The sequence below is a fragment of the Glycine max genome, chromosome 13, assembly GCF_000004515.6.
Source record: "Glycine max cultivar Williams 82 chromosome 13, Glycine_max_v4.0, whole genome shotgun sequence".
Classification (NCBI taxonomy): domain Eukaryota; kingdom Viridiplantae; phylum Streptophyta; class Magnoliopsida; order Fabales; family Fabaceae; genus Glycine; species Glycine max.
In genome coordinates this window covers 10536016-10563572 of record NC_038249.2, presented here as the reverse complement: position 1 = coordinate 10563572, position 27557 = coordinate 10536016, and the positions used below count along the sequence as shown (strand labels likewise).

The 27557-nt window shown below is 32.8% G+C and overlaps 2 protein-coding genes, 1 non-coding gene and 1 pseudogene across 3 annotated transcripts; 3 read left to right on the top strand and 1 right to left on the bottom strand.

The window, feature by feature from the left end:
• Positions 1 to 4904: 4904 nt before the first annotated feature.
• On the top strand, positions 4905 to 11701 carry LOC100499773 (uncharacterized). Its single transcript, NM_001248900.2, is given in 6 exon segments — positions 4905 to 5079; positions 7205 to 7273; positions 7978 to 8043; positions 9986 to 10107; positions 10476 to 10604; positions 11499 to 11701. Coding segments are annotated over 6 exon segments (648 nt in total). The 5' UTR covers positions 4905 to 4931; the 3' UTR covers positions 11613 to 11701.
• Positions 11702 to 14969: 3268 nt separating this feature from the next.
• TRNAQ-UUG (transfer RNA glutamine (anticodon UUG)) lies at positions 14970 to 15041 on the top strand. Its single transcript has one exon. It is a non-coding gene; the product is annotated as a tRNA-Gln (tRNA).
• Positions 15042 to 15097: 56 nt separating this feature from the next.
• Positions 15098 to 21113, top strand: LOC121173251 (chaperone protein dnaJ 10). The gene is made up of 10 exons (XM_041007883.1): positions 15098 to 15593; positions 15711 to 15770; positions 16041 to 16123; positions 16861 to 17014; positions 17846 to 17975; positions 18140 to 18298; positions 18411 to 18592; positions 18929 to 19009; positions 19839 to 19970; positions 20732 to 21113. Exons 1-10 carry the CDS (start codon positions 15507 to 15509, stop codon positions 20810 to 20812), a joined length of 1149 nt encoding a protein of 382 aa, XP_040863817.1. The 5' UTR covers positions 15098 to 15506; the 3' UTR covers positions 20813 to 21113.
• A 292-nt stretch (positions 21114 to 21405) lies between these two features.
• On the bottom strand, positions 21406 to 21987 carry LOC121173264 (DNA damage-repair/toleration protein DRT100-like; annotated as a pseudogene).
• Positions 21988 to 27557: the final 5570 nt, after the last annotated feature.

Genomic DNA, 27557 nt, shown 5'->3' with positions numbered 1-27557 from the left:
GGTCTCTTCCAACTTAGTCATCCTCTGAAAGATGTTAGGCCCTTGTTGAATTGGCCTGTTTGAGGATCCACCCTGGTCTTTATTGAGCTGGTTGCTAGGGTGTGTCCTCCACTGCCCTTGCTGATTATAAGGACCTTGCTGGAAGCCTGAAAATCCTCCTTGAGTATACCCTTGCCTCTGCTGATTCCCCATGAAATGAATTTCTTGAGTGTTTTCTTCAATTGAGATGCATTGGCCTATCTCATGAGCTTCACCACAAATGGTACAATCTGTGACTTACAAAACAGAATAATGTGTAGGTTGTCCAATCGACAATTTAGTTGGCAGCTTACCAAGTGTTTCCGTTAGGATCTCAAGTTGCTTAGATAGCAACTTATTCTGTGCCAACAAAGCATCGTGTGATGTTAGCTCCAACAGGCTCTTCTTTGTGGGTTGATGGGTTCTGTCCCTCAGAATGGCATGATCACTGGCTGACATGTTCTCTATGAGCTTAGTTGCTTCTTCTGGGGTTTTCAGCTTTATTTTTTCCCCTAGCAGAAGCATCTAGTAATTGCTTGGTTTGTGGTCTCAGCCCATCTATGAACATATTTAGTTGGATTGGCTCGGAGAATCCATGGGTGGGAGTTCTTCTCAGTAAGTCTCTGAATCTCTCCAACGCCTCACTTAAGGATTCATCAGGGAATTGATGAAATGAAGATATTGTTGCCTTCCCTTCAGCAGTCTTAGATTTTGGGAAATACTTCTTTAGGAACTTTTCCACAACCTCTTCCCAGGTTTTAAGACTGTTACCTTTGAATGAGTGGAGCCACCTCTTGGCCTCTCCTGCCAGTGAAAATGAGAAAAGACTGAGTCTGATAGCTTCATCTGGTACACCGACAATCTTAATAGTGTTGCAAATCTCAATAAATGTTGCCAAGTGTGCATAGGGATCTTCATTAGGTAATCCTTGAAATAAATTCCCTTGTATCAGATGGATCAAAGAATGTGGGTAGGTGATGTTGTGCGCTTGCACTTCAGGACGTGCAATGCTAGTGAAAAATTATGGTACCGAGCTACTTGAATAGTCTTCAAGGGTAGTCCTCTGGAGCAACCTAATAATTACCCAACCCCACTTGCAAAACAACCAGAAAATTCCCAGGTAGATACAACAATTATAGCACATGTCGTCTATCCTAGGATTCAATACCACAATTTATTTCTAACCACGAAGGTAATAGATACAAGGATATACACCAAGATGTAACAACGTAGTAAAGGCTATATACAAGCATGAGCGAAACAAAGAATAAAGGAAATGAGATCGAAGCAAAACCACAAAAAGAACAGTAATGGAATGAAACTTTAATGAACGGGAGCACAACGTAAGGATAAAAGAGAAAGGAAAAATAAATAAAGAAAATGTCACGATAAAATTGCACACTTGATCAAATGGCTTAACTCTCTAGCGAGTCCCTAGTGGACTCGCCATCTGTCGCAACGTGGGCCACGACCAGACAACAAAATAAAATATATCAAAATAAATAAATAAATTGTTTTCCCAAAAATGAAAAACTTGGAGAGTCGCCACCAATGTTTATTTAAGGAAAATGTCAAAAAAACCAAAAAGGATAAGGAATGGTCTATGGTTTGAGAAAAAAGATTTGGGAGTCGTTTGAGCAGGGTGAAGGTGTTAGCACCCCACGCGTCCGTCATGAAAACGAAAACTTTTAATCGAGCGTGCTAAAAATAAAGTGACTTTTAATTATTTATCTTCCCTAGAAAACATGAATTATATATTTTTTTTTAATTATTTTTATTTAGAAAAGGAAATCAAATTTTTATTTTATTTTTCTCAAACAAAAAAGGATTTTATTTTGTTTTTAGTTTTTCTTTTTTTTTTTCAAGAAGGGATTTGCCCTTGCTCCTATGTATCCCCAGGTATAATGAGGAAATCAGAGTTACGTAGTCCTTTGTAGAAAAAGAGGTTGTGTGTTGAGTTGATTTTATTTTATTTTATTTTGAAAGATTTTGGTTTTGTGGTAAAATTTGTGAAGTCAAGCAAGTCGAAGACCCAACATGACATTCACAAAATTTACTCACACTTTATTAAAAAACCGTCAAACAAGTTGGGGACCCAACATGGAGTGTGTGTAAGGAGAATTGAGTGATCATTTATCTGAGAATGTTACAATTTTTAGAAAATATTTTAGTTTTGTGGTAAACTTTGTGAACCAAGCAAGTCGGAGACCCAACATGTCATTCATAAAATTTACCCACACATTATTGAAACACCACTAAGCAAGTCGGAGACCCAGCATGAAGTGCATATAGTGTAAGCGTGTACTAAAGAATGCTAATGCGAATTTACAAAAATAAATAAATAATTGACATAGTGCTACGAAATCAGATAAATAGAATCATAATAGAAAAGGATAGAATAGAAGTGAGGAGTACACTTAGTAATTAAGGATGTAAGATTTAAACGTGGGGAAAATAAGATGTATAATGAGATATTTACAATGCATTATTAATTAAACTAACTAGCTAGACAATGATAAAAAAATAAAATTACATTGAAGAATAAACGATAGAGACAATAAAAAAATACAAAAGAAAAAAGAGATATCCACTAATATTTATAACTATTTTTATTTTCCTTTTTTTAAAGTCAAAGGGTTTACTTGGACTTAGTCAACGCTGACGGATGGCGGACCTAGTCACCATCCTAAGTAGTAAAGGTGCACATATAAAGAAATGAGTGTAACCATCAATTTTATTTTATTTCAGACTTCACAAAAAAAAAGACTGAGCCCAAAATAAAAATGGTGAATGTGTTGAAAAAAGAGATGTAAATAGTAGTTTTAGTTTTGTTTGACATCGCATAAATGGGCTAGGCCCAAAACAAAAGGAGTGCATGTATGAAAAAATATGGTGTGAATAGCATTTCCATCTTATTACATACTGCAAAATGGGCTAGGCCCAAAACGAAAAAAAGGGTGCATATAAATGTGTTGAAAAAAGATATGTAAATAGTAGTTTTTGGTTTTATTTGACGTCGCAAAAATGGGCTAGGCCCAAAACAAAAGGAGTGCATGTATGAAAAAACATGGTGTTAGTAGCATTTCCAACTTATTACAGACTACAAAATGGGCTATTCCCAAAACAAAAAAGTGCATATATAAAAAAGCGGTGTAAACAGTAAATTTTGTTGTTGTGATTTTTTTTACGTTTTTAGGATTGGGTTGAAAATGGGCTAGGGCGATCCAACCTAACCCGCATTTAGGCATCAGGATTAAAACAACCCTAGATGACCTAGCCCCAAAACGGCGGCACAATAGGAGAAGCCACCACGGAGGGTGGCACATCTCCTCGGCACTAGTGGTGCATGGCATCGAGGCCGCCACTGGGACGGTGCTGGCAGCAGTGGCGCGGAAGTTGCCCACGATGGTGGCGTGCTAGCTTCGTCGGAAAACGAAAGAAGGAAGAAGAAAAAGAAAAGAAAAGAAGAAAATGATGACGAAATGCAAAAACACCAAGAAAAGAACGATATCATCATGTACAAATCTCGCTGGTGAGAAGAACGATGAGACTTTGTAAGAGATAAAGAAGAAAAACGAAGAAGAGGAAGAAGAAGAAGAGAGAAAGAGGGAGAAGAAACTTGAGAGAATAAGGGAATGAGGGGTCACCTGGTGACGCTTCTCTCTTCTCTAACGTTGTAACCAAATGATGCGATGTGATTGGTCCATTTGTCTTCTTCGGGATCCGTGCTACGCTGTGCATTAATCATCTTTCTTCTTTCCTTTTGTATGCAAAGTGTTATCTTCCTTTTCTCTTGACCTAATTGGCTCTCTTTGAAAGTCCAATAGGACATACAAAATGTTTTTTATTTATTTTACTTTTAGCGTTCTTTATTTTTTTTGTTTGTTTTTTTTTTCAGGTTGTCTTTGTTTTCTCTTTTCTTAATACTTTTTTTTCTTTTTTATACGTTTTCTCTTTTTTTTTCTTTCATTCTGATACGCACGTTGAGGATGAAGCTATGCACCAGAGACGTTCAGCTAGGACGAAGCAGCTACCCAAGCATTGGGATATCTACCAATTAGGATAAAAGAGTCTGGGAAATGGGGTACAAGCTGTGGGTAGAACGTTGGCGGGAAAGGTAATTACGTGTTGTTCATATTGTTAGGGCTTAGCAACAACAACTAACCATTTACGGTTAAGCGTGGGTCCTCACATTATGAAAGTTGTAACTAACTTGAAGAGGATATGAATAAAAATTCCAGAAGTTTCCTTTCTCTCTCGAGCTCCTTCTCTTACTTTCTTCTCTCTGAACTTGCGTTTCCTTCCTCCCCGCGAGCTTTGAGCTCTCTCGCGGTTCACGCGCAGTGTGGAGGTTCCCTAGCCCTCGAATGCTAGGTATCACATTCATTTTTTGTTTTTGTTTTCTCATTTTTGATGGAAGGAAAAGAACAGCTTTTGGGTGAGATAAAAGAAATTGAAATTCAAGGAAAACATTAATAAATTAACATTACTTATATACTTATATATATTATATACATATATAATTTTAAATTTTTTTAATTTTAATATATATCAAATTAATTATTAATCCACCAACTCACCTACCATTTTCACCGGATCAATCAGATGAATACCGTTGCGAAAAAACACCGACAACCAAAACAGTCACTCACCGCAGCATGCACGCGACAAACTTGAAACGGGTTTTCTTTGACCGTCCGCAACCTTCTACTAAATCCTCGTTCTCTTCAATCTCTTTCCTTTTCCTTCTGCTTCCACTTTCCACCGAATCCAAGTCAAGTCTAGAATTTCCAATAAGCTTAAGAAAAGGAAACAAAACCACCTCTTAGATCTAATCCAAAACAATACCCTATCTATAAAGTCAAAACCTAAGTCCAAGCGTCGTCGATTGAATTTCTCATTTGGAGTTCTCAATGGATGCTTCTTCTTCCTCGTCGTCGACTCAACCCGAATTCGATTACTTGTTCAAGCTTCTCTTGATTGGGGATTCTGGCGTTGGCAAAAGCACCCTGCTTTTGAGTTTTACCTCTGATACTTTCGAGGATCTTTCTCCCACCATCGGTTAGTTTTCCTTCCTTCTTTTTTTTTTCAAAATATTAAAAATAAAAATAAGTCTTGTTTTATTTTGTCGTTGAGATTTTCGCAATAATTTATGCTGTCCCACTTATCAATTTTTTTTTTATCGACAAATGTTAATCTGTAACATTTTTGTTGGTAGAAAAATTCGAACTCATGACACCACTCTCTCTCTTCTCGCTTCAAACACCAAGCAAACCTTATAATTCTTTGTCCCACTTGTCAATCTTTAGTATTTTGTAGTATTGAGTTCTAGAGGTTTTTTCTGATGATGGGTGTTGGAAGAAAATTTATGGGATCAAAATTTTAGTTGAAGGGTTGAAGCGTTATTAATATAGTGGATTTGTGGACTTTAATGTTGCAAACTCTGTGCATGTTTGGATTAAAGTTTGAACAGCTTAAAAATACTTTTACTCTCGAAACAACATTTTTATCCTTTTACATTTAATGCATTGGAATCTGTTCTTGTGCATTAAAATTTGCATGAAGTATTTTCCAAACTTTAATCCAAATATAGCCTTTGTCTTTTGGCCTCTGCGTTAATCTTGAAAGGTATATTTGACGGAATAGGGTGTGGTTGATAATGTGATGGACATGGACAGAGTTCGATTTATAAAATAGCTGGAGCAATACCAAGTTTGATTTATATTATAGCTTAGATAAATTAAATCATCACATGTCTAGATTGATGATGTGGTTATATCTGCTATGGTTTCTTTATGCCATAAGAAATATGATTTGTGCGTGAAATTAAGGCAGGTATGAAGCAAACCGAGTAGTACCCACAAGATTGATTATATGTTTAATTTACTGTTTAAATATAGGATTATGTGGCTTCTTTTTGTAAAGGTATTAATTAATACTATGATATGAGTTTTCTTCAGATTAGTTATTGCCTTTGTGTGTGTGCCAATTGTATGGTTAGCAATATCAATTAGCAAATTTTAGCAAGGAATAGGAGGCAGGGGATAAATAGAATCGTGTGTTAATTGAAAGAGCCAGTCATTGTTCCTTAATTAGAAAGAGAATGAAATTTTATAGGTTACGTGTATGGAGGAGAAGGTTTAATAAGGTCGCACACTTAATCCGATATTGCTTGAGCTTTTAATGCCAGCCACTTTCTCTCACAGACAGGTTTAATGTCAATGCGATAATGCTTGAGCTTGACTATTTATATAAGTGAACCTAAAACTAAGCTTAAGATTATTTTTTTGGTAAAACAAACAAGCTTGATCGAGTATTTACTAAATTGACTGCATTAATTCATGACTAGCTTAACTCATTTACACCTCTAACTACATATTTTGGCTACAAATAAACAAATCAGTACCAAGTTTACTGACAAGTTATGGCCAGTCAGATCAGGCTTCATACACTTGGACTATTTACCTGATCTAATAATATCAGTTGTAGTGGACCCAACCTAATTCAGTAAATCAGGATTGGACAGTTACTGGTTTCTCTGTTGCGTTAAATAGAATTCTATTGTTTTTAAGAAATATATAGTGTTTGTTGTTGACAACCTTGGGAGAACCGCACCACAAAAGCTAGCTATTGTTGTTGGAGGGCCCAAAGCCTTAACAACCCCTCACTAGAATCCCATACTTCCATCGTGGGACTCAAGTCCCATACCTTGCAATTAGATCCTAACACCCCACCACGCTTCGTAACCCCGTGTCCCCGCGGCTGGCTGTGCACTAGCCCTTTGACTAGTCTCAGGCAAACACTGCAATGCCAGTGTTACCATCCCCGCCATTTGTTAGCTGAGCTGAGAGACATGGTGGAAGGCTCTAATACCAATTGATAAGAACCTTGTGAGAACCACACCACAAAAGCAAGCTATTGTAGTTGGAGAGCCCAAAGCCTTTATAAATCCCACACTAGAATCCCATACTTCTAATGTGGGACTCAAGTGTCATACCTTGCAATTGGATCCGAACAGTCTACAACATAGATTATTTAGTTGTTCCATCATGGAGTCATGATAATCCATTACAATAGGTGATGTCCATGTTATGATTCATTATTTATTATGGAGACTATCATGAAATTATTTGTAAGTTGTACTTTCTCTCAATCATATGCATTGATTTTTATATTCATGATGCAGGTGTAGATTTCAAAGTTAAATATGTTACAATGGGAGGGAAAAAGTTGAAACTTGCTATTTGGGACACTGGTAATGTGCAATTTGTTAATTATAATTTCTTGAAAGTCAAATCCCTTTTATTCTATGTTGTTTGCTTCTGTTATATATTTTCAGAATTACATATTAGTTAAGGTGAAGAATTTTTTCCATTGCTAGAAACTTATGCTGAAGAGTGAGTGTGGAGCTTTGGAGCTCTGATGTACTTGACTCTTTCGAGCTTTAATTGAGAGTTTTGCCATACCAGTTGGAATCTTCAAATTTTATTGTTGAATATTTCACTGTTGGTTCATTAACATATTATTAGGATGACATGTATAGATTTGGAGGTTGAGATTATAAGTCTTAACACCTAAGTTTAACAGAATTTGGAAAGTTCTGCAATATTGTTTAAAATCAGCATACTGGAATGTACCTTATCTTTTATCAGAGTCCTTAGACCTTAATAGAGTAGAATACTATAAAATTATATTTCAAATATATTTTATTGAAATTGTGGCATATTTAAAATGTTCCATCATGTAAATTTAAGAGAACATATAGTGTTATGTAATGCTTCAGCTACTATGTGCAGTATATAACTTATATTATTTCTATTATAGAGAAATAAGAAGCTTCTGATATACTTAATTCTCCTCTCTTTGCTGCAAATTTGTTTAACCTATGCTTTAGAGAAGTCAGGTCAACCTTCATGAGAATAAGCTAATTACAATACTTTTTATTTTCTCTTTGTGCAGCCGGACAGGAAAGGTTTAGAACACTTACTAGTTCATATTACAGAGGAGCTCAAGGAATAATTATGGGTATGTTGTATTTCCAAATTTTCTCCTTTACTTGTTGTCTTTTCAGTTAGCTATCCCATGAATGTGATGTTCACATCTTTTATTGTTTGTTTAAAGTTTGGTATCTTGTTAAGCTGTAAATCATGCAACATGGTATTATGTAGTTTATACTTATTTCTATTTTATCCCTTTCAAATTTATTTTATAAGAATATAGCAATATAGTCTTGTGCATGAAGCATCATTTTGTTAAATAACACATTTATTAGAACGATTGACCAAATCTAATGGCATAACTGTGTCATGAACCACGTATTTTAAATTAGACAGTGAAAATTTATAGAGAAAAATTTGATAGGTAAAAAAATAAAATATAATTAATATAGTCTTGTGCATGAAGCATCATTTTGTTAAATAACACATTTATTAGAATGACTGACCAAATCTAATGGCATAACTGTGTCATGAACCACGTATTTTAAATTAGACAGTGAAAATTTAGAGAGAAAAATTTGATAGGTAAAAAAATAAAATATAATTTGAAAGTATAATATGCTTTTAAATGGATGGGTTGGATATCCATCCATAAAAATAACTAATGGAATAGTGGATAGGGTTGGGCAATTTTTTTAAATGGGCCATAGATTGATTGAATTCTTTTAACATATTTTTAATAGATTATAAATCGATTAAGAGTTCATTGTTATAGTCAAATTCAAAATTATCCAAACTATTCATTTTACACTCCTATTAAGAACTATGAGAAATATTCATTCCACCAAATGCATCCCGTAAAATGGGACAAGGGATATGCTCGTTGTGGATGCAGATCTTTGATAACCTGGAGTTCTAATAGTTAAACTACACTTTAGTTAAGAATTGAGAGAGTTAGCAATGCCCATAAACACTACTAGCATTAATATATAAACATATTAGCTATAGTTTTGTGGCAATGGACAGCGGTGATGGCAATGATTTAGCTGACTTTTCTGTTAAACATATATTTCCTTCAATTTGAAAATATTGAACATTTGATGTCTGAGTATTGGCAATTCACAATATCGTAAATCAGATACTACTGCAATGAGTAGGGGTGTTCATTAACCAATTGAATCTAATGTGGACCGGAAAAACTGATCCAAAAATCCGATAACTGTATAAACCAAAAACCAAACAGATAAAAAAAATTGTAAAATCAAGATTTTTATTGGATCAGATTGGATTTCGGATTTGAATGTAAAAACCAATCAAATCCAAACCAAACTTGTACACATGCATATATTTTCATTCATAAATTTATAATACCACTCATTTTATTTTTATTTCCTATATATTTGTAAAATTATCATATGACTTATACCTATTTATGAAAAATACGTTTAGTTAAAGAAATGTTTTTACTACCTATTTGAGTAAAGATGGGTAAATATACTATTATTAGTTATATAGTGATATTTGAATGAAATATTTGATATTTTAAATTATTTTATTATATTTATTATATATATCTTATTTCTTATTTAATATTTTCTAAAACAAACAAAAGTAAGAATAAAACCGAAAATCAGTCCAATTCAAATTGCTTTAAATTGGATCGAATTAAATTTTTAAACTAAACAGATTGGATGATAAATCAACAAAACCAAAATGATTGAATCAGATGGTTTTTCTCTTCAAAACTGATTCAATCCAATCTGCAAACACCCATTGCCAATGAGAGTGTTGGACACATTACTTAGAGGATTTATTGATGTTATAATTTCTCATTTTTTGAATAATTACTTAGTATTGTTATTGTCTTTATTTCTGGACCATAAATTTGGTTGGCTGAAATATTATAGCAGATTTTGCTTCCAAATGTAATGTGATTGTTTATTGTTTAAATTGTTTTATCTGTATCAATCACATTCTTGTTGCTGTTATATATTATAAAGCTATTCAATGAATCTGGGTTATTAATACAGTATATGATGTAACGCGGCGGGAAACCTTTACAAATCTATCTGATATATGGGCTAAAGAAATTGACTTATACTCAACAAATCAAGACTGCATCAAGATGCTTGTAGGAAACAAAGTTGATAAGGTACGTCATTAATGATTTGGCTTGTATAATTCCTCTTTCTAACAAATAGTGAGGGGTAAGTCTCAATTCACTAATTCAGTTAAAAATTTGCATGGGAATATTTTTTGCAAATGCTGCTCTTGTGACCTGTCATATTTTAAAGTAGACATGAATGGAAGTATTCCTCATTAATAGTGAGGGTAAGTCATTAATGAATTAGCCTTGTATAATTCCTCTTTCTAACAAATAGTGAGGGTAAGTCTCAATTCAGTAATTCAGTTAAAAAATTGCACGGGAATATTTTTTGGGAATGCTGCTCTTGTGAGCTGTCATATTTTAAAGTAGACATGAATGAAAGTATACTTCATCCTAATAATCTCATATTTCAGGAAAGTGAAAGGGTTGTCAGCAAAAAGGAAGGAATAGACTTTGCTAGGGAATATGGATGTCTGTATACTGAATGCAGTGCAAAAACCAGAGTCAATGTTGCACAGTGTTTTGATGAGCTTGTGATGAAGGTACGCATACAATGCAACTCTTCCCAACTCAAGAAGGACAAAAACAGGGAGGGGGGGTCTGAAATAATTGAAATGGTTATTATTGCTATGTTTGTGTCATTTCATGACTTTATCTTTTTTGTGAAATATTGTTTTTGGAAAGACTTAACTTCCAAGTTATGAAATGAACAGTAACTTGACATATTATGACAGGATAAATGGAATTTTGCTCTGTAGTATACAGGCCGTGCGATATAACTTAGGCACACTAGATGTCATAAGAGAAGAAGGGTTGAAGAGATTTGAACACAGCCAATAGAGAGATTCTAGCTATTATTAATTAATAAAATAAAAAGTTACCAATCTGGCCCATACAAGACAGATCCTGACCCTTAGGAAAGTCTAGTCCTAGCTGTCTTATGTAACTAGAACCAAAAGAAACAGTGGAAAATAAAATATGAAACAACTCTGCCGATTACCTCAAATGAACACTAATAGCTTAAGCAATCCCAATCTCAGTAGCCAGTATTACAGCAGCTCAGTTTATATTTAAATAGAGTACCTTTGTCCTTCACTCCTTACCTCCAAGAAATGCTTGCAGCTTGATGGCTGTCCTAGATAAGTTTCAAATGGTAAAGTTTAATAACAAAATCTCATGGTGTAGGCTTCTCAAATACCCAAAAGACTGATGTATCCTTCTAAGACTTTGCATTTGCAATCATTTTTGTGCATAGATACTGAATCTAATTGACATGCATTGCAAGATTTTCCTTTTTATTTCCATCTTCCTCAAAAGAATTGTGGGTGTAATGTTGCCCTCCCTGGTTTGCTTATATTTTATTTGAGTCAAGTGCAATTCAACACCTCAGAAAATGGAAGAAATGATTCAAATTTGGGTTCCCTGTTTATCTGCAGATTTTGGAGACACCAAGCCTCTTGGCTGAGGGCTCGTCCGGTGTGAAAAAAAACATCTTCAAGCAGAAACCCCCACAGTCTGATGCATCAAGTAGTGGCTGCTGCTCATGGTGATTGTCATGTTCACGAGGGGCACTCACCTTCCACTTCTTGGTATGATCTGGGTTTCAAGTGCGTCAATTTCATTACATGTATCAACTATCAAAAATAATTTTATTACAACCCATATATCTAGATTAAATTATTGTTCTCAAGAATTTGCTTAACGTTTAGAGATCTCCATTTTATTTGGTGTGAGCAAGTAATCAGCTGGGGATTCGTAGTTCATACTGCCCTTGCAGTTGCATATGAAAAGTGTTTGTCTATATTTATGCTTCTGATATTTTAACATGATCATATTCATGGGTATGATTCACATAATGGGGAAAAAATTTCACTATAGAAGCCTAGCAACTACCATGCTACCCAATATGCAACATAGAAGTAGCACTTCCGCAGCATAATAGTATGGAACATCATAGATTTTTGAATCTGCCACCCAATATGCAGAATTGCAGATATTGCAAATCAGTGGTAAATTCATGGTCATGGTCTACTGTATTTGGTGATTAAACTAAAACTAAACAAAATGGAGATGATAATGTTATACCCAAATAATAATAAGTAGAGAACAATTGGGAATTCAGAAGATGAAACAAACGAAAAACATGGCATCATGGTTCTGACTGTGTATATTCTTTAATTAGAAGCGTGTAACATCATTGTCATTTCATCATCGTGATAAGGTTTAAATTGTTTCTTAAAACGAGAATTCTGAGGTGGTGTTGTGGTAACGTTCTCGAAGGTTGACATTTAATTTAAAACAGATTGAAAACCATTTTACACCAATCTTAAATGCTAAGTAGTTTATGTTGAAGGGAAGTAGAAGAGGTTGCGTTCGAATCTTCCCGCTAAAATAAACTAATAATGCTAACCATAAATATTTATCGATAAAAGAATCTTTTTAATTACTCGAACTTCCTTTTAAGTTTGAAAAATTGCACCAACATTTCTTTACATTACAGTGATACTCTCTCAATATTTCTTCAAATCTTATATTAACACTTCTTATAAGAGATGAATGTAATAGTAAAAAAACAAGTAGAAAGTCCTTTTGGAATTACACTCAGAAAATTACTCTTAAGAATATACTTGGAAAACTGCCACAACAGCTTGGACAATGCCTCACCAAGAGATGTCAACGTGATTTTCTGTCGGGTGTAGTGGCGTCCATGGTCCGTCCCTCTTTACGTGTCATAAACGTTTTGATTCATATTATCACTAGCTTGTTTATTTATTAACATGGAAATCTAGTTAAGAAAATAATTAACAAAAGAATTTTTGTAAGAATGTTGAAGATGCCCATAGAAAGTGTTTCAAAAATGAAAATCTTTTAATAAGCTTATATTGTTTAAGATACAACGATTTTACCATTAATCAAGTTTTTTTAATTTCAATTGATACAAAAATTTAAGTTAACTATACTTCTGATCCTTTTAGTTTGGATTATGTACAAATTTTGGTGCTAAAGTTTTTGTCATTCTAGATCCTTTACTTTTAAAACTAAGTGAACTCATTCTCTACTCAATTTCCTTCTATGTTTTTTATCCAAATATTTAATGGTTTATGGTGAACTCGCAATATGAAATAATTTTAAGACTGTCGTATTTTCTCAAAAAAAATAATAATGAAATTTGATAGATTTTTGTAAGACTTCATATTAGGATATCAAAATAGTTTAAGTCGGTTGGTTGAATTGAATAAAAATAAAAATGCTGTATTAGGATTTGAGTAGGGGATATTTTATTATTTTGGTTATATTAGATATTTTTGTTGGCCGTCAGAGAGTTTTTTTTCTTAAAATAAAAACTTACTTTTTTTTTGCTGAATAGAAAAACTGAAAACTTAAGCAATTTGAAAGAAGTATAATTACACATAATATAAACTAAAGTATAAAATGAAACATTAAAAATATAATTTAACCTTAAAAAATAATTTTCGTGGCGTTAAAATTTTCCCAGAATATCTAATGGCCGGGCTCTGGGTAGCAATACCCGCGTTGGGCTCTTGCACCATTATGGTGTAATTTTTTCAAAAAATTATCATAATAGGTATATTTAAAAAAAATTAAAAAAGGGTAAATCGTGGTTTAAAGTACGATTTTACTAAGAAGTAATCGTGCTTCAAATTATAATTTTCTTTTAAAAAAAATTACACTAAAATCGTATATGTATATACAATTTTAGTTTTTTAATTTTTCTTATTATTAAAAGTTGAAATTGTAGATGAACATACAATTTCAACATGTTTTTTAAAAAAATTATTTTAGAAATCGTGTATCTGAACATGATTATATTTTTAATTATTTAAGAAATTATAGGGAATTTTAATCATTGTAACTACATTGTTTTCATGTTATTGTAGTTTGTTCTTCTTGTCACCTAAAGATTGACTTATTTGTTGATCAGTGTATAAGTTGTAAAACATTTATTGAACTTATGAACTTTAATTTCACTCGAAAATAAGGATTAGTAGTCTCAATATATAGATCCAAAATTTGTTCGTGATCTTGACATGCAACGATTTCAATCTGACACACCAACAACTAGTTGCATACATAATAAAATAGATGAATTAATTTCAAATAGACGAGAGAAATGTTTAGTGTATTGAAATGAAGATCATCATGATAACTCTCTATATAGGTAATGAATTATGTTGAATATTTTGTAATTTTTAATCTTTCAATCATAATTAATTACTATATATTGTTCAACTTATAAATTTTGTCCATATATCACTTTATTTTTAATGTATTATTTAAAAAAAATTAAAAAAATAATAAATTTATTTTAAAAATAAAACCATTTAAAAAAAACATAACTGAAATCATGTTAAACAATACGATTTCAATTTTTTTAAAAGAAAAAATATGGAAATCATATCCTATCATACGATTTCATTAGAAAAAAAGAAAAAAAAATTAAAATTGTATTTTAACATATAATTTCGGTCCTCATAGATAAAAATAAAAACAAATGACAAGTGAAATCGAATTTTGATATACGATTTCTTGATCGTGAAATTATATATTAAAATATGTTTTTTAACTGTGAAATCTAATATCAAAATATGATTTACCCATTTTCATAATTTTAAAAAAAATATCCATTATGGTAATTTTTTTTTTAAAAAAAATCTTCCCATTTCCGTATTTAACCCGTTTGTGTTTATAAATACAGTTTTGCAACTGATTATAAAATTCATCGAATTTTGATGAAATAAAAAAAACAGCCAATCCTCATGGTTGGTCGCAAAAGCTTGACTCTCAGCTAACAAATAACAATGCTAAAAAGAAGAGAAAATCTCACAATGACAACGTACAAATAATAAAAATACAAATTCTACTTAGGCTTACGTCTGTTATCAAGTGGTTCTATGGTGTAGTGGTTAGCACTCTGGACTTTGAATCCAGCGACCTGGGTTCGACTCCCGGTAGGACCTTTTTTATCATTTATTAATTACTTATTAGAAATATCTAATTTACCTTTTGTCGGAATTCTCTTCCTCTGCTTTCAGCTCGAGTCCAGCCACAGAATGACACCAATATATCAAATCATGATCCTCGAAGCCCAAAACTCACACACTCTCAGCAGCTAAGTCGAAAAGAAGAACAACAACTAACTAAGGCCCCACAAGACAGCTCCGAAAGCCAATCCCCTCATTATTCCATTTTGTCGATATGAAAATTGATGGCACTGTCACTGGGACACACCAAAACGCTTAAAAAACTGTTTCCTCCCGCGAAAAAGTACTTCCCGTGAAATACAATATTGCCCATCAGAACTGTAAAGCCTCCACTTCCTCGTGACCCCTTCCCTTCCCATTCCTCTCTTTCTTTCTTTCTTCTTCTTTCTCCTCTTCGATTCCATTGTTCTCACCTTTGGGAATTTTCGCACACACACAACAATGGTGAAGGAAACAGAGTACTACGATATCCTCGGAGTCTCTCCCTCTGCCTCCGATGACCAAATTCGCAAGGCCTATTACCACAAGGTTATTATTATCTTATTCATTTCAATTAAATATGTAATTCGTTCATTTTTTATTTTTTTTATGGATTTAACTCTTTTCTCTTCTCATTTTCTGGTGTTGTTAAATATTTGATCACAGGCAATGCAAGTTCATCCCGATAAAAACCCGAACGATCCTCACGCTGCCGAAAAGTTTCAGGTAGCTTGAATCCACTGCAATCTCTCAAGTTTACTAGTAGAATTTTTATTATTATTACTAGAATTTAGTTAGAATGCACTCATCTAATCGTTGATTGCCTAATATAGTAATAACTACTTTAAACTATATGCAAATCATATTGAGTAATTTCTAATTGATTAAGTTCAGGTTTATCGAAATTAAACTATTATTATTGTTAACAAGGTTCTTAAATGCTTTGATGTTGCTATATATATTTTAGTTGTTTATTGTAATTTGTGATGTTGGCAGATTTTGGGTGAAGCGTACCAAATTTTGAGTGTTCCGGTGCAGAGGAATGCGTATAATCAAAATGGGAAGCATTCTGTATCTAGGTACATATGATGCTCAATGATGATGATGATGATGATGAAACCTTTTAGCTTAAATGTAATTCGATGAGGAACTTTTTTAATTTATTTGCTAACAATCTGGATTGATGAGTTCACTGAAAAAAGTTATATTAGGTATTATGACTAGAATTTAATGATAATGTTAGTTTATGAAGAGCCTCTCTGACTATTAATTACATTGCCGTCGTGAATAGTTGGTATCTAGTCGCAATTCTACTTGACTGATTTGAAACAGAGTACAATCCAAGTTAAGAAAGTGAAAATTCCTCAAAAGGGAATAGGAAAGAGAAGGAAAAATAACAAGGATAAGGTCAAATAAATAAAAATCAAAAGACGATTAGTTTACGCCCCGGTTTACGGTCTTTAAGGGGTGTTAGTATAAATAATTTAGTTAAGAATTTATTTAATAAAAACTTTCATTGTATTGTAGAAGAACCTATGTCATAACCACTTAATTTAGTAAACTTATTTTAATAAGCTTCATTAATTATCATTGGGATAAAGTTAAAAATCACTTATAGACAAGATGATAATTTAGTAAGCTCTTTTGAAAGCTTCTTAATTATCTACTAGAATCGGTTTAGTGACGAAGGTTTAGGTAGTTTAGATGAGATTTTAAGTTCAAAAATCCTCGTTGTAAAAGTAAAAAAGTGTCCTGAATTTCTATCTTCCCTAAAGAAGATTTATTTTTATTAGACAATGAATGGATTCCTTGACAGGGAAACTATGCTTGACCCCATGGCTGTCTTCGCCCTGCTCTTTGGGAGTGAATTGTTTGAGGACTACATAGGGCATCTAGCTGTGGCATCAATGGCTTCCTCTGAGCTAGCTGATGAAACTGAGGATCCTGATAAACTCAATGAGAAGCTAAAGGCAAGAATGTTCTACATTCACTTTTCAGTATTACTTTGACTCTTTCTTTGTAAGTTTGCTAAGAGAAAAAACTAAAAAGGTTCAAGTTATGGATTGGGTTTTTTGGTGTGTAATCATATTTTCAGTGTTAGATTTCCGGAACACAATACAGTTGCACAATTTCTCTTATTATGATGACAAAGAAAAAAAAAATCAATATGAGTAATTTGCGTAGTAGAAGCTGGTCATTTTGGTTTACTGTGATGCTAACAAAAAACTCTGACCACACACTGCCTTTCAAATAGTGTAACTTTGTTTCTATGAAACACAAATTATCATTAGTTTAGACTTTTTGATTTATTGATCAAAACTAGAGAAATGCCAATTTTGTTCAGCTAGAACTAGAATGCTAAAGTGGTGAATATTAATTTCATCTATTTTGAAACATAATTTACTTCAATAGTTTGATATGGCAGACTAGGTAAGCTACTATATATTTAGTTTTGCTAAAACTTCTGCAGTAGTATTCTCTTTGTTATAAAAAAAATCATTCCAATTCTAAGACTGATTATTCTTTCTATGACTAAGAAATTGAAATATCTGTACTGTCCCGACTTCTCATTATATTGCTTCTGCCTCTTTTGTTCAGTACGTATTTCCCTGAGTATATATAATATATGTTTATAACCATTTCACTAAGTACTTGGACTCGTTTAAAACCTTGTTGCATCTTGCAATGATAAGATGGCATTGAAAATTAACTATGCTTTCCATAGTTAATTTGAGAAAAAGAAAGGGGGGTACATTTTTATTTTTTTTTTGTATTTTACCTATCTTTTCTGTGTTTTATAGGCTGTCCAAAAAGAAAGAGAAGAAAAGCTAGCAAGAATTTTGAGGGATTATCTTGGCCAATATGTCCGGGGTAACAAAAAAGGATTCTTCCAACGCGCAGAATCTGAAACAAGGCGGCTTTCTCGTGCTGGTTAGTGAACTTTAACACTTTTCTAGGGACTAAACACTCGGTAACTTTGCTCATCATTCAATGCCATCAAAACTCGAATACATAGGAACGACAGTGGTTTTTAGCATGCTATTGTATAATGTATCAATGATATAATCAATCAGTTTCACTGTTTCTGAATGCAGCATTTGGAGTTGATATGTTACATACCATCGGCTACATATATTCAAGACAGGCAGCACAAGAACTAGGTAAAAAAGCCATTTATCTTGGAGTGCCATTTCTGGCTGAATGGGTACGAAACAAAGGGCATTTCTGGAAATCACAATTCACAGCTGCTAAAGGTAAAAAGACCGACAATTCCATTAGCAACCCCTCCCTTAAAAGTCAGTTGCATTTTCTTGGAGATTAGTTATTCCGAACAATGTTTAATTTTTTCAAGGACATGCAATTTAGGTGCTTATCAGTTACTTCAGCTCCAAGACGACATGCGCAAGCAATTTAAAATGGATGGTAGTAGTGTGCCTGAAAATGATGTTGACTCTCACATTCGCCTTAACAAGGATACATTGATGAATTCCTTGTGGAAGTTAAATGTAGTGGACATAGAAGTAACCCTCGTACACGTGTGTCAAATGGTGAGTTCTTAACTCATTTTTAGTTATATGACAAAAAGGGATGCTCTTAGGTAGTTCCAAACTTCCATAGTTGATCATGAAACAGGTTATTGTATTCATTGTCGCTTATCCAGATACCATGAAGCTCTTGGTATGAAAAAATAACTAGTTATAATGAGGAATAGTTTGTTAGCTAGAAAACCTGAGATACTAAAGCCTAATGTAATCTAAAACGAGTTATAATGAATTTTAGATAAGGCATCTTTTGTAAGAACTGGACATTTTTTATCACCTAAGACCAGAACAAAGGAAATTAAAATGGCTAACAGATTTTTGTTCTTAAATCTATTGTGGCAGGTGCTAAGGGAAAATAACGTTAAGAAGGAGGAACTTAGACTTCGGGCTACTGCTCTTAAAATTCTTGGGAAGATATTTCAGGTGCAAATTTTCAGATACTTTGGCATCAATTATTTCAGTTTTCAGCTTTCTAGGAATATTGCTCATTATAATAATTTCTGTGTTTAAATAACTTTAGTCCCGATAATATGATCGTTTTCGTTTTAGTCCTCTTAAAATTTTGTCTGTTATAGACTTTGTATCCCTATCAAGTATTTATTTTTCATTTTAGTCCTTAATGTCAGGATTCCTGTAATCCTGTTAAATGATGGCATCGCTTACTAAAATTGGAAAACAACAGGTTTGATATTTTTTTAAAAATACGGACTATAATGAAATCTTCTAATGTTTTATATCATTCAGTTTAGAAAAAAAGAAATAGACTTATATCAAAAGGTTACAATTTTATATGGATTAGAATGATAATAATGTGAAAGATTAGAATGAAACGAACTCTTTTAATAAGGATCAAAATAGGAAAAAAATTATGAGAATTAAAATTTAAACAACTTTTTATTATTGAAGCCAAAAAAATATAGTTAAAGTCTAAATTTTGTTATCTATACAATCCTCTGCCCCAAGCCACCCTTTTCCCATTGTATGCATTATACCTATCTGTCTCTGACAAAAGATAAGCTTCAGAATATTTATATATAGTAGAAAATTAAAGTCAAGTACGTTCGTCACCTTGCATCTAAAACAGTGTATAGTTGTGTATAACTATAAAAATCAAGACATTTTTGGTCTTCATATACGATTTCTTTGCAATTTGCATCTAATTATAAGGCCAAATTCCTGTCCCACAAGGAAGTAAAACAAGCTATCGTCATTTATCAAGTTTGCTGATATAATATGACGATGCTTCCTTCAGGACAAGTATCCAAAAGGAGAAACATTGAAGAAGAAGATTGCTGCTGATTCTGATGATGAAGAAAGCAGTTCTGAATCTTCAGATGATGAATCCTCTAGAGCAATTTCCTACCGAACTCCCTTTTTTACGCAGGTATGTTTAGAAATATTTAGAACTAATCTCATGCATGCGTGTGAGACCTCCTTCAAATTTACTCTTCATAATATTAACAAAGAGTAAAATGTTTTTTATTTCTAACATATTTAAATTTTGTGTTTATTTTTTTATAATTTTTTTATATTGAGTCTAATAAAATAATAATTTTATTTTTAATCTTTTTATTTCTTTAATCTTTAATAAATTAATAAATTTTATATTTATTTTTTATATTTTATTTCATTTGTTATTAGCCTCTTTTGACTAACAACTGTTGAATTCTTCCAATAAAAAACTTATAACTTATAGTGACTACAAAAAGTTTCAAGAAACAAAAAAAATTGTTGTTTTATCATGGAACAAAAATAAAATTCTTTTTTATTTTTAATAAATGATTTTTTTATAATTTTTTTAAGAGTCTCTAATAAAATAATAATTTTATTTTTAATCTTTAATACTTTTTACGAATCTTGTATTTGATATTTTATTTCATTTGTCATTGATCTTTTACAAAAAGGACTAATAACAATTGAATTTTTTTATCCAACAACAAATACAAAAATTTCTAGCTTTAATTAAAAAAAATAAAATTATTATTTTATCAAAAACAAAAATAAAAATAAAATTATTAAAAAAACACAAAATATTTATTAGAAATCCCAAACATATTTTAATCTATTTATATTTAAGTTAAAACCACCGTGTATAATACATGATACTCAGAATACGAAAATGTGTGTGCATTTATGCTTCTACAGGGTCTCGGAAGGCTCTTCAAATGCCTTTGTAGTCCAGCATTTGATGTGGATGATGAAGAGATAGTTTACAAAAGCAAATGATTCTTATATACGTATGGACTATGAAAACAAAAATTTAGCCATTTCAATACTTTGTTCGTGAGATGATATGCTAAAAGGAATTTTTCTGATACCCTCTGAACGTAGTTTTGGGAAGACAATGGTGCAAGCCGTGAATAATCATATTTTGTTGCTTGCTGTCATTACCACTCTCTTCAAGTTACATGTGGCATAACACTTGGTCAAAGATTAAACATTTCTGTCAATTCCACAGCACTTTTTTTTTTCCTTCTCCTTTTGTATGTTACAAAATTGGAAATTCATAGTAACTTCTATTTGGAAATTCACAGCAACATCGGAAGGGCTTTTAGCAAACTATCGATTCCTATCACATTACATTGAATTTATTGACGTTAACGGTACACAATAATAACCGTACGCATAATACTAATAAATATTTCAACTGAGATATTAAAATATTTTTTTATAATCTGTTTGGATAAGATATTTTAAAAGTAATTAAAATAGTCATTTTTTAAAAGCATTTTAATATACTAACTTAACATCATTTCAAATTCTTACCAAAATCAAAGAAATTAAAATTTCTCAACGCACACCAGCTCTCTCTCCCTCTCTCAGCCACACGTGCTCTCCATAACTCTCTCTCTCAGCAGCGTACCGGTTAGCTAGTTTCGAGTCAGCAACATGCGGCTCAGCATGACCAGATTCCCGAAGTCTTTCAGAATCTCGCCGCAAAGCTGATTATTGTTGAGGTTAAGGTGTTTCAGTGAGCCCAGCCAGGTGATGGACGTTGGAATTTTGTCGCTAAGGGCGTTGTCAGTGAGGTTCAGGACTGTCAGACATGAGAATTTGCTGACATCTGCGGGGATCTCACCGGAGAGCTTGTTGCCGATGAGGTCCAGGATGCGATGGGAGGGAAGCGCGGTGATGCAGGCGGGGATCTCCTTGGCAATGTCTTTCCAATCAGCGACAACGAGGGTGGTGAGGGTGTCGATGCCACAGATCGCTGGTGAGAGTTTTCCGGTCACGTAGCCAGAGCGACCGGCTTTCTTGAAGATTGGGTCTTCAGACTCCCCGCGGAGGTTGATGTCGGTGACGCGGCCGGTGGTGGTGTCGCAGCTGATGTCGTACCAATTGAGGCAGCAATTGGAGCCTGTCCACGAGTTGAAGAGGCCAAGGTAGGGCTCGTTCAATGCTTATTTTGATTATTTAATTATTAAATATTAAAAAAAATTGATTATTAAATATTGTATAACATTAAATTTATTTTGAATATTTAACTATTTAAAAAATGACTCATATATATTTTCATTCAATATTGAAATTTTAATTTTTAAATAAATATTTAAAAATGAAAATTTGAATTTCATTGAAATTGAATTATTTTATCCAAACAAAGAAATTAAAAGACAAGCAATTGAATTGCCTCATCCAAACAAAATAATTACAAAATGAAAGGAATTTAAATCAAGGCATTTAAAATATTGTGCATTTGAATTTCCTAGAAATTTTTAAATCCCTCATCCAAACACATGGTTACACTATAACAAATAACTGTATAATAATTTTAGCACCTAGCTAGATAACCATTGTATAAATTAATACCCTATATAAAAAGATAAAGTATAAAATGTAATTTTCTTTCTCCTATTTTTAAAAATTTATAATTTTAGTTCTTGTAACACCCTCGGATATTATAAGTTATAGATTGATGTTTAATTGTATTTATTGTGTTGTTTGAGTATATGATAGACTTGAATGAGTTGAAGTATGCCTTGAACAAGTCATGGGTGAATTTCTTGATATGGATCTTGAATTATGTGGAGTTTTGTTGAGCTAAGTTGAAAGTATGAGATTTTAGATTTTACCAAAACCTAGTTCAACGAAATCGTGATAACGGATTCGTTAACCGTTGAATCCTCTTTAAATTTTGTCTGGATATCCCTAAGATGTGTTTCTACAGTCTGACCGTTGGGATCTTGGAAATATTAACTTTTGGTCTCCCGCTAAGCGAGAAAGGCGTGCTAAGCGCAATTCCAACCGAGTGGAATTGCGCTGAGCGGCCCAAAGCTGCGCTAAGCCCATTTCCAACTGAGAGGAAGTGCGTTGAGCGCCTAGAAGGCCCGCTAAGTGAAAGTTGCAGGTTATAAATACGTTCTTAGCGTGAAAAACACGATTTTCACTCTCTTCGTCTCCCAAAAACGTCTCCCAAATCCTAAAATCTTATTTTCCACCACCCAAGACCACTGGTGGCCGCCGTGAGCCGCCGTTGCTTGCCGTTGGACCCCCACTCCAAGAGGAACACTTTAGTCGGAGCGGAATCCTCAGAATCCTCCTCGAAGATTCGATGGAGAAAACCCCTCAATCCTCTATTTCAAAGTTTCTATGAGGTAACCTTGACTTCTAAGCCTTCTCCTAGCTAGTTTGAGTTCCTCTTAGTGTCTCTTATGTGTTGGGTACTGTAATAGGGTGTTTTTACACTTCTTTTGAAAAATCCTAGAGAATGAGACATTGTAAAAATTATCTTTTTATAACCTTGAGATTGTTTTTGCGACATTCACTGAACCCCGATCACATTGGCGTGATCGGAATTTCAAAATGATGTTTCCATTTGTAGAATCTGAAACACCCCTCATCCCTTTATGTTTTGGCAGTGGTATTTGACCCCAAATGTTGCCTTTGACCTTGTTTTTGAAACCTATGCTAAAATTCCTTTCGTTTTGGCGTAATAGAGACTTGCGTTGGACCGACAAGCACGAACGAGAGAGAGATCTCTAAGTGATGCAAAGAGGAACTGACGGAGAGCTCACGATAGGTGAGGGGAGTTATTATAAAATTTACCGTTTTGACACCATAGTTAGGGTAAGGGAACCTAACTATGAGAATATCTGCCTGTCCCTGTTGCATGCTGATTTTCTTTCAAGAAATCTACGTTTTTAACGAATGGGATGCGATATATCTATTGTTGATGAATAATATTATTGTTTATTAAACTTGTGTCGTTTAAAGACCTGAGAGTGTGAATCTCAGGCATGAAAGAAATATGTATGTGCGGAATGCGATTTATTGTTGATGTCGTTATTGAGGATTTTAATTGATATGTGGTGATATTGATGATATTGATTTGAGATGGCGTTGTTAATAAAAATCATGTCAACATGAATTAATGGTATTGTTGATGATTATGTGAATATGAAATGAGGTTGTTGTTGTTGATAACGTCATTGAGACGAGATGATGTCTATGTTGAGAATGATATGAAAATGGAATGTTGATTGATGTTGGAAATGCATTGACATGTGCATGTTGTGTATGTTCGTGGGGGGCGAAGTGCACTGACCTTCCTGGGTCTTTAACACTTGCTTTGGGCCACGTTCATACGTTGGATGTTGTGTATGTTCGTGGGAGGCGAAGTGCACTGACCTTCCAGGGTCTTTGGCACTTGCTTTGGACCACGTTCATACGTCATATGTAGTGTATGTCATGGGGGGTTAAGTGCACTGACCTTGTCGGATGGCCCAGATGTGGGTGACAAGCGTGGTTAAAGAATCTAAGCCTTTCTAAGGGGATGCTTATACGCTTTAAATGGTCCATGGTTTTTGGCACTTGCTTTTGGTCATGTTCATAGCTCATACAACACAGGAAATAAAATAACTATGGCAGAGTATACTTTGTACTGAGGGGGCTTGTCACTTGGTAGGGAACTCCTTTTGGCCCCAGGCTGATCACCTATGGGGGGGGGGGTTACGTGCACAACCGGGTGGTCTCGATGAGCTCAGCATGGTTTCCTAAGTGAGAGTGTCGTGTGGACACGCTTAGGCTATTTCCTGGGATTTGGTTGTTGGTACGTACCACATTGCATCTGAGAGATGAGTCAGGTGCATGCATCATTATGTGCAGTCTTGATTGGATCCATGGATGGATGATGAGTAATTGTTGAATATGGATGATGAGTAATTGTCGGATGTGGACAATGACCAATTGTTGGATGTGAGTGTTGGATAATGAATGTTGTGTAAGCTCATGATGTTTGCTTACGTTTTCTTGCTAAATGTGATTATTTGGATTTAACATTGGTTCTTTTTATAATGAACTAACCCTTGCAATTTTGTATCGTGTGGTTGATACCTGTGATGATCGCGAACCTTGTTCGTGAGAGCAAAATGACAGCAGTAGGGTGCAGGGATGAGATTCTGTTGAGGAGTCGCCAAGCCGGCGTGATGACATTGGGATTATTTTGGGGAGAGAGCTGTGTTTTGTTAATCAACTCCTCCATAGTGGTTCATGTTTTCTTTTGTTGGATTAAGGATGTAAATCACATATTTAATTATATGTTCGAACTGATTTAATCTTCATTATGTGTATGATGTGTACTGAACTACTATATTAATATTCATGTATTCGATTAAACATTGGTGCGTGTTTGGGGACATACATATATATATGTATATATATATTTGTGAAATTCAAATTTACTATGATTTTCATAAGCAAAAATAATGGAGTTTTCATAAAAGAAAGAAAAATAATTTAATTTCATGAGTTATTAGAGTGATGATATCATAGCGATGAGGCGGGTCATTACAGTGCTCTTATTTTTTAATTGAAATATTTTATCTTTCACTTTTAAAAGTTTGCAATTTTAGTCTCTCATTTTTTAATTGAGACATTTCATCCTACATTTTAAAAATCTGTAACTTTGATTCATGCAACTAATTTCAAGCATTGATTTATGTATCTTGTGAGCATTATCTTATGCGTGTTTATTTATTATCCACATGATAAATATTTTTTTAAAATTATTTAATTACTAACAAGCTTAATTCATTAAGAAAAAAATTAGAAAAATACATAGTCAAGTCTGAAATTGAAAAATGAGACTAAAATCATAGATTTCTTTAAGATACACACAAACACAATTAAAAATAATATTATAGAATTATATAAATTTATTTATTATGATCTAAAATACAATTGATATGATTAAAGGTATTCATTTATTATAAACTTCGGTTATAAAATAATTTATATATTTGAGAATATCAATTTTTTAAAATTTAATTATATATAAAGAACATCTGTCCAATAAAATATAAATAAATAAAATAATGATAATTATTGTTATTATAAACGTCACCACAAATATATATTTTTAGTTTTTTTTTTATCTGAATAGTGATAACAATTCTTATCAGGCCCGCTTTATTATTATGATCTAAAATACAATTGATATGTTTAAAGGTATTCATTTATTATAAACTTCGGTTATAAAATAATTTATATATTTAAAAATATCAATTTTTTAAAATTTAATTATATATAAAGAACATCTGTCCAATACAATATAAATAAATAAAATAATGATAATTAGTATTATTATAAACGTCACCACAAATATATATTTTTAGTTTTTTTTTTCATCTGAATAGTGATAACAATTCTTATCAGGCCTGCTTTATTTTACGTTTGCATTTGGATTCTATCACCTCACGCACGTTACACGTTGTGTTCGATACACGTCAATGCATTCCAATAGAATTGACTACTGACTTCCCAAAACAAAACAAATGATCTCGAGTAACATCTAGGGGGTTCAAGTACAATCATAATCCAAGGACTAAGGTGGGTAGATATCATCATCTATGAAGATAATATTTGAGAAATAATAGACAGAGCAATATCTAGTACGGTAATTAAAAAACAATCTTTTGAGAAATATCTAGAGCCAGTGGTATGCTACAATAGAGTCAATGGTGTAAGTAAGTGAACAGCCACGCTGAATTCGTACATGAGAACTTGAGTCTCAATTCCCAATAAATTTTGTAAGTGTAACTAAGTTAAGTTAGAAGTCAAGAATTAGTTTTATAATTGATTTAAAGATTGAAACTTATAAAAATATTTTAAAATATCATCAAACAATCAAAAGTTTTAATTATGATATTCTCATAAATATAAAAATATTTAAAATTCTTTTTGGTAAAACTTTTCGATATATTTTTCATCTTCGTGTTATTTTTTTATTGGGTTATATGTCTGATTTTACATTAGTTACATATACAATTAATATATATATATATATATAAATAATATGAATGTAAAAAGTCATCATCATAAATTTAAATTCATTGACATTCGGACAAAAAAGTATTATATTTTAATTTTATAAAACAAAAACATATTAAATTTTTTATAAAAACAAATTTCAAACATTTTTATGTTGATACATATTTTATCCTAGAAAAACAAATACTACCATAGAAAGAGAAAAAATAGAGACACGGCGACGTATATGAAGGGTGGTGGGGATATATGCAACTCCAAGATTCTTGCCACGTCAAAATTAATATCCACCATCCGTGGTAGCAATCAGTATCTATATCTACCACCTCAGCATCCATGACTTCTTGCTTCGTGTTCAAGTTCAACACTTCAACATAACAATCATATTCAAGTGCTGAAACGGACCACTAAAGATTCTACACAGGACCCGACTGACCCAGAGTCAAAGAGTCATTCTGATTGTTCATCCTACGTTTAGAAAAAAGAAATTGATCTTAATCGACGATGATTGCATCGTTAAAGTAGGTTAACTTGTAATTCTTCTAACATGGTGACAAAAAATTGTGAATTATATTCTTGTTTTCTATGAGTACAAGACTTCCAAGTTCCATCCTTGGTCCATTCACATTTTAATGTAATCCCTCAAGGCCTCAACCATTATTTTTTTAAATGATTCTTAAATTAATGTATTTTACTAATACTACAT